Raw genomic sequence first — 17,574 nt, forward strand, 5'->3', positions numbered from 1 at the left:
GGGTCTGATAATCCACTAGGGCTGTCTGGCACACAGAGGGGCAGACCACTCTGTTACAACCACTACCTGGAATAAACAGTAAACATGAGCCCCTTCAAGGTGCATCATGCAAGACAGTGTATCCCCCTCTACGTATACACACTGTATTTTCATATCATGTTGTCTGACATATGCAATGAACAAACATGTTCTCCTACCATGATAGCATAAAGTGAATGGTTTTGCCATAACCAGTTGGCATATCTCTTAGATCAGATAACTGTATTTGGGCTGAACCGTTGCAGAGTAAAATGCAAGAGATCTCCAAAAGGAGCATTCCCCTTCAAATTGCCTCACTACCTTGTCTCAGCTGCAGCTTACAGGTCATATATAGGACAATACTGCAGGCATTCCTTCTTGCTGGTACAAGATACTTTAGATAAACCAAAATAGTTCCATGTCCTGAATAATCCTATGATTATTTCCTCGTTCCATTTGCACTCAGTACAAACAAAAGTAACCCTTATATGATGTTGATTACATAAATGAGGTTGTGGTTAGTACAGATTCCTTTATTCTTGGGATCTGTACAGGTGAGATGGGAGCTGGCAACACACTGTGTGTGGTATGCACACAATGGGAACGACATCAGGAATATTATAAGGATTCTAGTTTATTTAAAAGGGTGGACGTGTAGAATTCTGCATCATTCTGACAGGGAGATTGATGAATAGAGATTCTTACAGAGTAAAAGCAGCATATGTTTGCTGCCCTGATGCCACACAGAAATAGATGTAATGCAATTTTTGGAGTTATTTCCTTTTAATATAAACACATGCAAATCCTGCCAATAGAGACACTACCAAGCAGATAACTGAGCTATAACGCTATGCAAGCATCAAGCAGTTCTGAGGTTATTGTGCCAATCACAAGAAAAAAAAACCTAAAATGATTTCCAATGCTATCAGAGACAAAAGATTTTGAGGTAGTCTAATATCACAGATTTCACATTTACATTTCTATGCATCATACTCAGATGATATATCAAACGATAGTTTGCTACCTGCCACCTCCTCACATAGCCTCTTACAGGCTCTTCATGGTACTGCTTCATGATACTGTCAGTTTATTAATTTTTTCCTGTGTTCATTTGTAGAGTCCTTTTAGGCTTAAAAAAGTAATTGTAAAAAATGGCACCATATTTACTCAACTGATCCATTTATGGATTCAACAGTACTATCTACTTAATTTTCTGGGAAAAAAACCCACCATTTTACAGTTTTTCACTCCTGTGAGCACTGCAGAGCCATCGCAGCTATGGACAATGGGGAAATGTGAAAGATTATTTTCTTGTGCATCTTCAACAGGATTTTTTAACAGAGTTCCTATTGCAGAATCTTTACTATTGCTGAAGATGCATGCATCAGAAAGAATAGAGCTTGACTTTCAGGGGTGTGTGTGAGGGGTGTCAGGGCAGAGGGCTGGGGTCGTGGAGTGCTCACGGCAGGGGACTGGAGGGGGTATTCCCCGCTTCCACCATCCCTCCTCTCCAAGGCCCCGCACCCACTTCTTCTCTGCCTCCGCCGGGAGCAGCGAGCACGCTGACCCCACTCCTCACCCACCCCCTTGCAAGGGCCATCAGCTGATCGGCTGGCAGGGAGGGACAGAGAGGAGGTGGAGGGGCGGAACCCAGCACACTGCAGGAAAAGGCAGGGGAGCCGGCAGGACCAAGCTTCTGCCCCTGCCCCTGCGGAAGGAAGGGGGCGGAGAAGAGTGGGCCAGACCAGGCCAGGCAGGGCAGGATTTTTAATGGCATGCTGCTGCTGCCCCGGCAGGCAACAGCGTGCCATTAAAAATGGGCTCGCGTGCCATAGGTTGCTGACCCCTGGCCTAGTGATTAAAACATAGGCATGGGTTTCAGGAGATCTGGGTTCCATTACTGGCTCTGCCACAGATTTCCTGTATAACCTTGGGCAAGTCACTGCATCTGTCTTTATTTGAAATTGTAAGCTCTTTGGGGCAGGGAATATCTCTTACTGTGTGTCTGTACATTGCCTAGCACAATGGGGGTTTGAACTCAGCTGCTGTAATATATAACAACCCAGATCTCAAATCTGATAGCAAACCCCTATAGTGAGAAAATAACTGAAATATTAAATAGATTTTTCTTAAGACAATAAGTTAACAGAAATTTTGTCAAATTCTTCCCTGTATCAATCCTAGCAAAAAGTCAAGTCAACAGAGAAATACCAGATATATGTCCAGGAAGCATTTAGCCCATTTATTTAAATCTTTGAAAAATCAAGGACCAAAAAGTATGCTCATTTCTAGTCATCTAATACGTGCACTGGGGCTAAGAAAACTCTGCTTTCTTGCTGTATTGGCCTCTGGGCTGCACCTCCTCCCTTATCTCAGGAGACTATGATATAGTCATGATTTTTCTGGAGGCTCATTTTGACTAAGTTTTTCTGTACCTTTTGAAGAGACAGATTGCACCCAAATGGTAGGTATTAGCCAAAAAAATGTCCTACAGCAAGAGCTTTATTCCCACTCCTACAAATTATTTAATGTGAACACTTATTTTTCTTGTAGTCTAATATGTTACATCCAGTACATGAAAGAAATTAATTTAAAATACCTGCAAGATTCAAGATGTAGTTAATCTGTACCTTATTCCCTGATAACCAGAAATTTCTATGCTTAAACTCTGTACCATTTTCTTTTTACTTCAACATTATCTTAATAAAATTATTAAATCAGAGATTCTTCAGCTTTTGAGTTAAGACATATATTCCCCCCCGCAACCCCCATGAAATCTCTGGCAGTAAACTGCACATATTTTCTCTTTTGCTGTAGTTTATCATCAACAGCATAAGGAACCTTACATACCACTACATTTCCAGAGACAATCACACGATTAGGTCTGGCTCTCATTGTGAAGTCAAGAACGAAGTTGCTTAAATGGGAAACTAGGCCAGTCACTGGTCCAGGGCTGAGGTAAATAGGTGCCAAACTTAGAATGCTCCCGAAGGAGGATAACTTCTCTCCTACCTTGAGGCATAGCTTCTAAATAGGTAGGATCACACTGTAATGCTATTCACAAACTCAGAGTATAAACAGCCATTACAAACCTGTTCTTATGAAGGCTATGCATATTGAGTCATATCCACTCTGCAATGCCCAACCTTAATAACTGGGCTACAACCATCTATATTACAGTATCACCTAATGGCCCCAAATGAAATTAAGCTCAGTTGTTCTAGGCACTGTATAAAAGCCTAGTAAGAGACAACCTTTGCCCCAGAAAGCTTATAGTCTAAACAGACAAGACATACAAATGGTGGCAGAAAGGGAGTATCATTATCCCTGACTTACCGAGGGGGGAGCTGAGGCATGAAGATTAAATGACTTGCCAAGATCCCTCAGGAAATCTGTGGCAGAGCTGAAAGCTGAACCCAGAACTCCTGAATGAGGTACAAACAAGCAACAAACTGGGAAGAAGGGAGAGGGAGGAATCTTTTCCTGAGGCTGCGGACTTTCTTCCCAACCCTGCCAAATGCTCAGCATCCCAACCTCGCATGACAGCACGGAAAGGGACAATCGTGCAGCATGTGTGCTCCCACCTAGTGGTGTTCCCAAGCCCTCTGTACCCCAAAGGGGTGGTAAAACTATACCCCATTGTGACTTTTTGATAAGAGTACTAAAAACACTACTATTTAAAAAACATTTTTGGTAGATGTCTAAGACATGTTAAGACATATGCCATTATATTGTACACACAAAGCATTGCTTGTTGCTATGGTTTGGAATGAGGGAGGAAGTCACTGTGGTGGCAGATTACAGCCGGGTAAGGCACTGGGAATTAGACGTATGTAACATGGTACTTTACTTTTTATTAGAGTTCAGAAGAATTACAAAAGCACAGTGCATCACGACAAGCAATATGGAAATAATACAATTCAAACATCAGAGTGTCATTCCCACAGTCTAAACATAATCAATGTCATCCCACAGGGCACACCAGAATGCCTCTGTCCCAATTCCAGACCTGGAAACTATGTGATGAAATCTTCATTGTAACATATTCAGTGGAATACCAAAGGATGCATTATCACATTTACTGGAGAGGCCAAGATTTAATGGGCCATGGAACATGAACTACCCTCTCTCCGTACAGAGAGCTGCAGAGCTGAGCCTTGGACAGGGCAGTGTGATAAAGCTTTTATTTCCACTGTTTGTGCTTCACTTGTTCTTGGGTAAAACACAGACTTTCTGTTAATCTGGCACTTTTTAACAATGCTCCATTCATTTAAAGATATAGGTTTGGATTTATACATTTAATTGAACCAACAAGGTGTGCCAACACCAAGACTGAATAATCTTCTTACTCTGACCTTTGTTCTTCCACACCCCACTTCCTCCATACTGTTCAATATCTTCTCTTTTTGGGTCACATTTATAAGACTAAAGGTTACCTCTTTGGAAGAGTGAGCATTAGGTTAGGTTTGCAAGCACATATTAAATAAATAGTCAGCAAAACAAGTTTGGTTCACCTTTAGCTGACAGGCATGGAAAGGAAACAAAAGATCTTGTTTCCTATACTGGAGCAAATCCTGCTCACCTAACCAGATTTCAATGGGACCTCTTGCTTAGTTTGTAGAGCAGGATTTATTCCATTGTCCTCTTCTCTGTGTTGCTCTTGTCATGCATTATATGATAAATCAGTAACCAATTCAACTCACTATGAAGTAGTACTGATATAAAAAACACAAATATGACAAGTGTTAGTACATATATTATTGTGATAATCAAAAGGTCTTGCATTCGCTGAGATAGAAGCTACCAGGACATTAAGGGCCAGATCTTCAGCTGATATAAATCAGGATATCTTCACTGATTTACAGAGCTTTAAGTCAACAGAGCTACACAGACTTACACCAGCATCTATTTAGCTCAAAGAGTGTGTGAAGGCTAAAAAACAAGAAATTAACAGTACCTGTAAAAAGGTTTGTTTTAAAATAAATAAAATGAATGAACCCTTAGCTAAAACTATAAATTTAACTGATTTTCTGTGTTCTCAGCATTAAAACAGTGGACACATTATTCTGATTAAAGCAATGCTACTGTATTAATATAAATGCTACAGAAATATTCTGGCAATTAACCAAGAGAACAATCTGGTTAATTTATCATATTAAAAGTATAAGAATTTTCCTAGAAGATCTAAAAAAAGTAATCCCAAATATGCCATAGCAATTTCACTATTTATCAGTAGATTTCTCTTTATATTTTGCATCAAATTCAAATTGTTATGCAATTTATACATTGTTTTTTTAAGAATTTCAAGAAATCTTCTGATTAATAGAGTTCCATTAGCAGCACAATACCCTAGTATTCTATCAAAAACATGCTTATACATTTACTTTCTCCTTAGATTTCAAAATAGTGGCTATTTTCAGGTCATCCTTTGTAAGAATATTAACCCAATAATGCTGATGGGCCCCATCGCCAATCCATTGCATTGCCTGAGGGTGCTCCAGATTGCAGAGCTTAACCTTTAAAATATTAAAGTGGCCACAGTTCACTATTAGTGTGTATTAGCCAGTGAGGTATTGCCTAGAGCAGCATACATCTGTTTCTAGCCATAAAATGGGATTTGCTCCATGCTAAAGACAACTTCTACTCTGATATTAAACATACCCAATGGATAGTTTTCAGAGTAGCAGCCGTGTTAGTCTGTATTCGCAAAAAGAAAAGGAGTACTTGTGGCACCTTAGAGACTAACCGATTTATTTGAGCATAAGCTTTCGTGAGCTACAGCTCACTTCATTGGACAGTGAGAGACTTCCTGCACTTTTGATGCACTGCCTGGATTGGCTCCTGCATGGGTTATCTAATGTGTAAATGCCAGTTTCCACCCAAGAGCAATTTACTTTACATACTGTACTTTTACAAATTGACTGTTTTCCATTCAGGCCTTATAAAACATGATCTTTTATACCAAAGCTTGTTTTTCCTTTTTCAGTACTATATTTTGAATAATCCTATTACCTACCACCTCCGTTTCCCTAACCAAGACTGAAAATGAGGATAGTGTTTTATGCTCTACAATTGGGAATGTTGAAAACAGATCTTTAAATATTGGGACTTTGATCTGCTAACAATACAAGGCCAAATCTAAGTCCCATTGAAGTCAAATGTGACTAGGATTTGTCCTACGGTGTTTTGAACTACAATGTCACCAATACTCAACCTTGAATATGCTGAAGAAGGTTTGTAGTTTAAACTGAGCTTTGGTTATGGATGTTATTTTAAATGAATGTAGCTCCCTCTTCTGGTTGAAAGCCAGAATCAGTAACTGTAGGAACTGAAAAAAAAAACAACAGGGATATTTTCCTTCCCATATGTGCTCACATAATTCCTATTACACTTAAAACAATAATAGATTGAAAGTAAATTAATTTATAATCAGCATAATCCTCACATTCTTATAGAAGAATGTGATGAGTAAATCAAATTCTGAAGTTAATTAACTAGGAAAAGCTAAAATTGGCTTTGAAGAGCAGAGGAACTCAGAGACTACACAACTATCAAGTGTCCAATAGGTTAGTGTCAGGAAAACTCAGAAAACTGTGGCTATTTTATTTTATGTTGTTGCTGTTGTCAAATGAGTGCTGAAATGCCAGAAACATTCTGTTTTAGATTATGAAGAATATTCTTCTTAAGAAACTACCAGTAATAACAAAATGTCTGCTCCAAATATTCAGATGTACAAATAAAAAGGAACATATTTAACATGAAGAATTAAGGGGCCAAATCCTTCTCTCGGTAAACATATTTGAAACCTCACTAACAACAATAAGGTTGCAAAGTTGTAAATTAGGACATTTGGCCCACTGAAGGATAGAATTTAATGAGGTCCAGGTGCATTAGGCTAAACTTCTAAAGAAACTGGTCAGTCATTATCAGTGATAATAACTATCATTAAAGTCACTGAGTTTCTACATGCATGAGGACTATGTGATGTAGCTCTAATGAGGAGGTAGGAAGTAGTGTAAATAGACCATCTAACAGAGGAAAAAAAGAGCAAGATGGATGGATGAGCAGGTTTCATCTTGTTTTTAGGGTGTTTAATGTTCAAAGGGATACATTTAAATATGCAGCTATTCCCTGACAAAATACAACATGCTGAAACCTGAAAGAATAGATGAATAGTGAATATAGCTCAATTTCAAGACAGGGAACTTCAACGGAAATAGTGAGTCTGCCTCATTATGTGCTACTTTTTTAATTAAAGCACAGATAGCTGGGTTACTGGATGCAAGGACATAAATGTTGGTATTGCAAAAAGATAATTTAGCCTCTTTTAGCTCATCTTTTAACACTTCATTTACTGCTAAACAACATCTATATTTGAATGACCTCAATGCTTCTGCATCAACAGACTTTCCAGTAGCTCAAGGCTATTGCACAGATTTATCACTTCTTTGGTAGAAAAGTGTTTCCAAGCTGGAGGCAGCACATTACGCTGCCATGTGTAAAAGACCCAAGTTCAAGTGCAAACTCAGGACTCCCACTCCTTGGTAAGCACCAGGCACATTGCAGATGTCACATGCTGGCTATCTGGAAATGCTGACCACACAGGTTTTAGAAGCATTACCTGCTAGTTGATTAATGGAGCAGCATTAATATCAGCCTTGGTGAAGGCCACATATTCAGTTCCCTAGCTGGAGCCAGTATAGTGATAACAGCTGGAGAGAGGCACAGGCAGCAGGGAGAGGAAGGAGGAGGAGTAAAAACAGGAGCCTCCATAATGATGGAGTGAGTTTAGTCCATACTGTAATGTCTTGGAGCAATAAGTGTCTCTCTATAGTTAGGGAACAAGAAATGCCGAATTTTAAAAAATGTTTACAGGGGACCTTTTCTGGAATTTACTTTAAATTTCCAGTTTTATTCCCTGCTACTGTTATTGGTCCTGAATGAACCTAAAAAAAGTATACAGCATTATCTGTTTTGTTTTGAATTTTCAAATGAACACAGAGTTTGAACACAGATCTGAGCTAGCATGGACGCAACCAACCTCTCCCTGAAATATGAGGGAGTTCAAACCATGGAGACATCCCACTGATTTCAGTAGGCTTTGGATCATAACCGCTCTCTGTACTTCAGCACTTCTGCCTCCAAATGGAACAGACAGGTTCAGAGTCACATGAAAATGACAAAGATTTCACAGAGTTAGTCAAACTTTTTCAAACTTGAATAAGTAATTAAAAGATTTGGTTTGAGTTTTAGGCAAAGATCCAGTTTGTTTTATATTTTATCCTTTTTCTCTCATCCGTGACTCCTGTGTACACACAAAGAACTAATGCAAGGAAGTTGTAACAAGAAAGATAAAATTCAACTCAGTTTAGGATAACAAATGAATTGTTTTCTGGTAGTTCACCCCTCCCCCCCCCTTTTTTTAAACTTACAGTGTCTACTAGTTTATGCTAAAAATTCATTGTAAAGCAATAATAGCGTGGATCACACAAAAACTCATTAATATAACTTGTTTTCCCATTATTAGCACCATCTGAGCCTGTTGAAAGTCTTAACCAGGGCTTTAATTTCTCCACAGAGGGCTTTAAATTAATTAGTGGTTTACATGCTAACAAAGAATCTGATACATTCATAAATCAATCTAATGCAGGAGGATTACAGAAGAGTGGAAACCTATTCAGTGGGGACCTCATATTCAGTTAACATGGTGTGTTTCTAACAAAAGGGTGCAGGTGTGAAATAGATGGATACAAGGAAGAAGCCATGATAATCACTTTGCATTACTTAAATCCACAGCAGGAAACATGGTAAATCAGCGCCTAAGGCCCACCCTTAGTGAGACCCATGTAGACATAAAAGACAGTATCGTACCACTTTAACTTTCATAAATACATTGAGTATTAGGATTTATTCTGTGTGGGTTACTGATCAATGAACTAAAGAAAAGTTGGTTAAAATTATAGTACTTAGATGCAGGAAACTAATAAAAATGACTAGTAAACAAATATATTATAGTGCATGTATATATAAACAGATGCAAAAGTGTTTGAAGTTTTACTTGTCTTTGAATATGAACGGGACTGTGGTGCATTTTGTATAGTTTTAGTACACTCTAGGTTTTCAATTCCAAAACAACTGTTTTATAATTAGAACATTGCTGCAGTGACACACACAGCTGAGAATGCATTGTCATTGTAAATTCCTGATTCTAGAACTCAGTGTTCAAGAAATTTAGTCTTGTGCTGAGCCCAAAGAGATGTTTTCTTATTTTTGGTGTTTGATGAAAGTTTGGTAAAATATTATTTGGTTATTTTTAAGTTACATGAGTCTGAGGAAACAACTTCTTTGATTATTTCAGATGTTTCTATATACTTCTGTGTTCTGGAATAAACTCTTACTTGGATTATTTTTAAAGTTCGTACATTTGAAAATAAAAATTCTGCCATCACAGATATTTACACATTTCTCATTGGCTTCAGACAGAGATGCACATACTTGAGGGTATAATGTAGCTTTTTGTCTTTGGTGAAGGAAAATGCCTTTGATATCCTAATTTTTTAACTCAAAACTTCAAATGTGCATGGTTAAAAATTATGCAGTAAGGGTCAAAGTGCAGCCTGGATATATATTCATGTTTTCAATTTCTAGATACATTTCTAGGGTCCTTTCTAGAGGATCTTTGGACATTCAGACAACTTTTCACAGCTCTGCCTGGATTTCTCTGCCCTATGCTGACTAGCTGTTTGTTTCTACTCTCTTGCTCCCCGTCCCTCAGTCTTTTCATCTTCGCTTCACACCACACCTGCCCCACTTCTCCCTTGCCCGGTCCTCCTCACTCCCTTCCCTTTCCGTTTAGTTTATCCCCTCTTACGTAAACCCACCCACCTCAAACAAACCAACACATGGAATTAATGTTTGCTACCATCAAGTAGTTCACTCTGCTTCTGTGTTCCACCCTTTCCCCTACCCTAACCTGCGTCTGTCTTGTCTGTTTAAACTGTAAGCTCTTCTGGGATGGGACCATCCACTATACTGTTTGTACAGAGCTTAGCACAATGGGGCCTCCTTTCTTGGTTGTCCCTGAGACATTATTGTAATAAACATAATTAATAATAAAGTCTCTGTGCAATTTGACAGTTCTACAAATCAGAAATTATTTGTGAAGATGGTCCAGTAAAAAACTGTGAATAATAAATAAATCTAAGCAAATCAAACTGTTCACAGATAAGTTTAGCCTATTTTTCCGTTTCATATGTATCATAGAATCATAGAATCTCAGGGTTGGAAGGGACCTCAGGAGGTCATCTAGTCCAACCCCCTACTCAAAGCAGGACCAATCCCCAGTTTTTGCCCCAGATCCCCAAATGGCCCCCTCAAGGATTGAACTCACAACCCCGGGTTTAGCAGGCCAATGCTCAAACCACTGAGCTATCCCTCCCCCGCCACATAATAATTTATTCCCTACATTATCTGAACTCTAGTTGTGACACACAAGTTTTTATAAAATTGTTTAAAAACTTATTTGTTATATCAGTAAAATGTATTTTTTGGTAGAGACGATTTATCTTGTGAGAAAAAAAATCTTCATTTTAATCCTTTCACCTCAGCATTTCCTGCTATATCTACTGCCAGGAATAAATTGAACACTGAGATAGTGTAACTCTGGGAGCCAAAGACTTACAAAAAATGCATTTTCTATGTGGGTCTGATAGTTTGATATCATAAACTGTTTCCTCCTGATCTCTTCTCCTGCAAAAAGATGAGATACCTCACCGTGAGTGGCACTCAACATTCTCTCCTCGTAAAGATGCATTTCATTATTGCTTACCACATGTGTTATTTATACAGATGTGTATAACTCATATTTTGAGCAAAGATATCACAGCTTAAATCGGATCTAAAACACATGCTTAATGTTTACTTTTAATTATTGCTCTGTCTGAATAATCCCCACTGCAGCGATTCCTGCAACGGTGGGTGGACGAGATAGCGCAACAGGTCTTTCCTGTCTATAATTCCTTGGGCCGTACATAGGAGACAACAGCTGGTCATAAGTTATGGCTGCAATTAACTAGCATCCCCCTGTGTAGGGAAGCAAATCCTAAATAGTGTAGATTTTCTACCTGATGTAGGATAGGCATGCTCTGGAATCACATGTACACAAAAGCTATGTATGTCAAGAACTGGGGCGGGCAAACTTTTTGGCCTGAGGGCCACATCGGGTTTCTGAAATTGTATGGAGGGCCAGTTAGGGGAGGCTGTGCCTCCCCAAACAGCCAGGCATGGCCCGGCCCCCCAACCCCTATCCAACCCCCCGCTTCTTGCCCCCTGAAAGCCCGCCCAGGACTCCTGCCCAATCCAAACCCCCAGTTCCCTGAGAGCCCCCCGGGAACCCCTGCCCCATCCACCCCTCCTGCTCTCGGTCCCCTGACCACCCCCGGACCCCCTGCCCCTAACTGCCCCCGGCCACCCCATCCAACCCCCCCTCCTTCCTGACTGCCCCCCCCCGGGATCCATGCCCCATCCAACCACCCCTTCTCCCTGACTGCCCCCGGACTCCTCGCCCCTAACTGCCCCCTGCCCCTAACTGCCCCCCACTACCCCATCCAACCCCTCCTCTCCTTTCTGACTGCCTCCCCGAGACCCCTGCCCCCATTCAACCCCAGTTCTCCGCCCTCTGACCGTCCCAAACCCTATCCACACCCCCTCCCTCTGACCACCACCCCGAACTTCCCTGCCCTCTATCCAACTCCGCCCCGCTCTCTGCCCCCTTACCGCGCTGCCTGGAGCACCAGTGGCTGACGGCGCAGCTGCACCAGGACAGGCAGCCGCGCCGTGCCGCACAGCACAGAGCACTGGGTCAGGCCGGGCTCTGCAGCGCCGCCACTCAGAGCATTGCGCCCCACGGTGGTGTGGCTGCGGGGGAGGTGGGAAAGCAGGGGACGGGCCAGGGGCTAGCCTCCTGGGCCAGGAGCTCAGGGGCCAGGCAGGATGGTCTCGCGGTCCGGATGTGGCCCGTGGGCAGTAGTTTGCCCACCTCTGGTCTAGAAGGTTAATATTATTTATTTAAAGAGCCTTGAATTATCCCACAAGAAGGACTTCACATTTAAGAAACTGTATTAGTTCTATGCCTACAAGGAAAACTAGTTCATAAAATTAAAGGAAACATTTCAATCAAGGTAACAGCACTTTGTACTTTTTTAAAATTATTTATACTGAAAAGTAATACACACAGTGGCAAACCTGAGGCCTGATCTTTGCCATCTTTCCTCAGACAAAACTCTCTCTGAAGCCAGTGGAAGTTTTGCCTGAGTTACAGACTCCTAGATTATGATTTAACACTGGACATTTTTTTTTCTCACCTTGTATATGAGCTCTGCTCCAATACATACAGTAGAGTCATAATTTATAAGGACAGAAGGGACCATTGTGACCATCTAGTCTGACTGTCTGCATAACACAGGACACTGGAATTCCATGAATGAATTCCTGTTTCGATGTTTTTTTCTAAACAATACAATCTAGCCCAATCTTGATCAACAAATTGCCAGTGACGGAGAATCCACCACAACAATTTGGTAAGTTTTTTCAGTGGTTAATTGCAGTGTCAGTTACACTGTTAAAAATGTGCTCCTTGTTTCCAGTTAGAATTTGTCTAGCTTCAGCTTTCCATTAAAAGCTGTAGCTTCAGAATCAAACTCATCTTTATCTGCATGCTGCCAATTATGCCTTCCAAATCTCTCATTTTATTATACTAGTCATTAAATGTGGCTTACATATATTTTTAAAAGGGAACTGTTGAAATTTTAAGGTTTTCAAGACTTTGCATCACAAGACTAATGGAGTTTTTACATGCTCACATGCACTCCTCATATGGTCACTATTTCAGACTCTCTCCACTTAGTTTAACAAACTATGGGCCAAATTATGCCTTCAGATTCAACTAGATGACTCCATTTTAGTCAATGGCAGCCTCACGCACATGTCCACGGGAACTGGGTTTTGTTTTAGTAATTCTGAACATATCCGCTTTATCCCTTGCATCCCCCAGACTTTTCAGGTGAAGAAAGGGATAAATAGAATCCTTCTCAGATGGGAAAAGTCCTCTGGATTTCAAATAAATTAGGCAGTGTTAATAAATGGTTGGGAAAAAATAATGTTGTTTTAGTGTGATAATGTAACGCCGACAGACCCTGGCCATCGGCAGGTGGGATAGAACCTAGGACCTCTGGAGCTTAGTGCATGAGCCTCTATAGCATGAGTTAAAAGCCATATGGCTCCTTGCTAAGGCTGTAGAGCAGACTTGTAAATCTCTCTCTCTCTCTCTCAATGGTCTCCGTGCCACTAGATGGCACAGAACACCACACCCAGGAGATGCGTGGGTTACAATAAGGCATGCTATCAATTGAAGTTATAGTTAACTAAAACCAGCCATGCCAGTTTTTAACTCACAATCTTCATCCCACAAGCTTGATACATGGAAAACAGACAACCAATGGAAAGCAAAAAATAAATTAAGAGCTTAAAATTTATACAGTTATCGAACTGGTCTTCTTTTCTTTCTTTAAGCTTCCTTACTTTAATTTTTCCATTTTTTACAGCTTGGGAGGGGCAACTTTTGACTAAACAAACCTAATTTTAAGGAATCCTTATTGAGGTTACAAGGACAAACCATCCCAATGTGTAGAAAGAATAGTAAATATGGCAGGCAACCAGCTTGGCTTAACAGTGAAATCCTTCCTGATCTTAAACACAAAAAAGAAGCTTACAAGAAGTGGAAGATTGGACAAATGACCAGGGAAGAGTATAAAAATATTGCTCAGGCATGCAGGAGTGAAATCAGGAAGGCCAAATCACACCTGGAGTTGCAGCTAGCAAGAGATGTTAAGAGTAACAAGAAGGGTTTCTTCAGGTATGTTAGCAACAAGAAGAAAGTCAAGGAAAGTGTGGACCCCTTACTGAATGAGGGAGGCAACCTAGTGACAGAGGATGTGGAAAAAGCTAATGTACTCAATGCTTTTTTTGCCTCTGTCTTCACAAACAAGGTCAGCTCCCAGACTGCTGCACTGGGCAACACAGCATGGGGAGGAGGTGACCAGCCCTCTGTGAAGAAAGAAGTGGTTTGGGACTATTTAGAAAAGCTGGACGAGCACAAGTCCATGGGGCTGGATGCGCTGCATCCGAGAGTGCTAAAGGAGTTAGCAGATGTGATTGCAGAGCCATTGACCATTATCTTTGAAAACTCATGGCGATTGGGGGAGGTCCTGGACGACTGGAAAAAGGCTAATGTAGTGCCCATCTTTAAAAAAGGGAAGGAGGAGGATCCTGGGAACTACAGACCAGTCAGCCTCACCTCAGTCCCTGGAAAAATCATGGAGCAGGTCCTCAAGGAATCAATTCTGAAGCACTTAGAGGAGAGGGAAGTGATCAGGAACAGTCAGCATGCATTCACCAAGGGCAAGTCATGCCTGACTAATCTAATTGCCTTCTATGACGAGATAACTGGCTCTGTGGATGAGGGGAAAGCAGTGGACGTGTTGTTCCTTGACTTTAGCAAAGCTTTTGACACGGTCTCCCACAGTATTCTTGCCAGTAAGTTAAAGAAGTATGGGCTGGATGAATGGACGACAAGGTGGACAGAAAACTGGCTAGATTGTTGGGCTCAATGGGTATTGATAAATGGTTCCATGTCTATTTGGCAGCCGGTATCAAGTGGAGTGACCCAAGGGTCGGTCCTCGGGCCGGTTTTGTTCAATATCTTCATAAATGATCTGGAGGATGGTGTGGATTGCATCCTCAGAAAGTTTGCAGATGACACTAAACTGGGATGAGAGGTAGATATGCTGGAGGGTAGGGATAGGATACAGAAGGCCCTACACAAATTAGAAGACTGGGCCAAAAGAAATCTGATGAGGTTCAACAAGGACAAGTGCAGAGTCCTGAACTTCGGACAGAAGAATCCCATGCACCGCTACAGACTAGGGACTGAATGGCTAGGCAGCAGTTCTGCAGAAAAGGACCTAGGGGTTACAGTGGACGAGAAGCTGGATATGAGTCAACATTGTGCCCTTGTTGCCAAGAAGGCCAATGGCATTTTGGGATGTATAAGTAGGGGCATTGCCAGCAGATTGAGGGATGTGATTGTTCCCCTCTATTCGACATTGGTGAGGCCTCATCTGGAGTACTGTGTCCAGTTTTGGGCCCCCCCGCCACTACAAGAAGGATATGGAAAAATTGGAAAGAGTCCAGCGGAGGGCAACAAAAATGATTAGGGGACTGGAGCACATGACTTATGAGGAGAGGCTGAGGGAACTGGGATTGTTTAGTCTGCGAAAGAGAAGAATGAGGGGGGATTTGATAGCTGCTTTCAACTACCTGAAAGGGGGTTGCAAAGAGAATGGATCTAGACTGTTCTCAGTGGTAGCAGATGACAGAACAATAAGTAATGGTCTCAAGTTGCAGTGGGGCGGGGGTTTAGGTTGGATATTAGGAAAAACTTTTTCACTAGGAGGGTGGTGAAACACTGGAATGCGGTACCTAGGGAGGTGGTGGAATCTCCTTCCTTAGAAGTTTTTGAGGTCAGGTTTGACAAAGCCCTGGCTGGGATGATTTAGTTGGGGATTGGTCCTGCTTTGAGCAGGGGGTTGGACTAGATGACCTCCTGAGGTCCCTTCCAACCCTGATATTCTATGATTCTAATATCTCAATCTGATATTGGCTATTTTGGTTCAGAGTGATGCTTGCCTGAGTTTCAGGGTGAATTCCCATCACCAGGGAAAAGGAGACTATTTCTCTGCCTAACACAAGTATTTCCAAGACAATGGTGTTTCTGGTATAACTGAGTTTTTCCAAAATCATCACTGGCAAAAACATCATTAATCGTAATGCAAGACTAATATTTCAGTGGCCACCCTCCGGAAGGTGAAATGTGTCTAAGGCCTGAATAGAAAGGGTACAACTGGAATTGCAAAACAGATATTATCCAACACTTACCATTGTCCCTTCACTCTCACTTCGCGCAACTTCCCGCTGCAGCTGAGCCACAGACAACTTCTCCCTATGGAAAGAGAAGCACATGAAAAGCAGATCATTTTTCACTAGTTGGGAGAATGCTCTGCTCGCATGTCACTGCAGCATTCTTCGACATTGCCGTGGTAACCGTCTTGGCAGAGCTCTCTCTCTCTCTCTGCCATATTTCCTAAAATGTTTAAAGGAGTTGAGCTTTATTGTTGCATTTCATGACAGCCTGACACCGTGTCAGTGAATCAAATCAACCTATGCATCAATTGTCCCATTGAAACAAGTAGCAAAGTAGCCCATGATCTTGGCTTTATGGGAAAACTTCACCTAAATTATGTTGTCCATCATTTTTCTGTAACCTTGCATATCAACTTTATTCTACTATATGGCAGCTCTGGTTAGAAGGTTGGAATATTTAAAAACATTTGTTACTATATTTGAACTTTATAAACTAACAGAAGAAGCTGAGAACCCATTACCAACCGTATTCATAAACACATTCTGTAGCATTTTGTAATTCAGTATTACTTACAATTTTAGACCCCAGTCCTGAAACCCTCAGTCACATGAAATCCTCATTCAGATCCTTAGCTTGACTTCATGTAGGCCTATTTGCTTTATTAAAGGGGCAGGGGGTGGTGGTAAATCAAGCTCTTATTGTGTACAGTAAACAACAACAGAGAGAGTTTCTCCCCGAGAGTTTATGCAAGGGATAAAATATATGGTTTTAGAAGATTTGAAGAGAGATTGGGCAGCAGATTGTCAGTTGGTGTACTCTGGTGTAGCACCACTGACTTCAGCTGGAGCAATGCCAGTTTACACCAGCTGAGGATGTTGTCCTAAAAGATCATGGAGTGGAAAGATCCTGGAAGGCCCTGGAGCGGAGAGACATAGTATGCAGGAGGTACAGAAGAGAAGTGTAAAGGGAACAGTGTAAAGGGAAACAAAAGACACCAGTGCTAGTTAAATAGAGTGAGCAGAGAGAGGAATAAAGAGACAGGAAATAACCTTTTAAAATTATTTTAAGAAAGGCAAGATGGGCATTTTTCAATTGGGTCCAATAATTATTGGGGAATATTCGTGATACAACCACATTAAAACAAAAAAATGTGTGGAGAGGAGAACACACTATTCATATATCCACCCTGAGGGGCAACATCAAAAGGACAGTAAAACTTTAGGAGAGGGGAAGCATATGACCCCCCTTGCACCTAATGCTTAAACCTATGAGGAACAGAATTTCAAGAAACCTAGATTGTCACAAAAAATTCCATGCAAATGGTGAGAGAACAATAACACATATCATACACCCCACAACAACGCTCTCACTTAGAGAGTTCTACTCACTTAATTTATTCACTTCCATTCAGCAAACACAATCTAGACCTAAAAATACATACAGTGATAATCCTGAGGAGGGAGTAGTAGTTAATGTAATTCCCTGACCACAGTTTCAGTTCACACATCAGTCCAAGAACTTTATCTGCAATTAAATAAATGGCACCAACAATAGACACACCATCCCCATAGTAATTC

At 41.1% G+C, this 17,574-nt stretch overlaps 1 protein-coding gene across 1 annotated transcript in view; it reads right to left on the reverse strand.

Moving 5' to 3' along the window:
* The window catches only part of NCKAP5 (NCK associated protein 5), a 568,803-nt gene that overhangs the window by 308,708 nt on the left and 242,521 nt on the right, over positions 1–17,574 (reverse strand). Inside the window, exon 5 of the mRNA XM_084643960.1 lies at positions 16,012–16,075. Coding sequence (XP_084500086.1) covers positions 16,012–16,075 — 64 coding nt within the window. The remainder of the gene's footprint in view (positions 1–16,011; positions 16,076–17,574) is intronic.

This window comes from Lepidochelys olivacea (assembly GCF_965140295.1).
Source record: "Lepidochelys olivacea isolate rLepOli2 genome assembly, chromosome: 11".
NCBI classification, from domain to species: domain Eukaryota; kingdom Metazoa; phylum Chordata; order Testudines; family Cheloniidae; genus Lepidochelys; species Lepidochelys olivacea.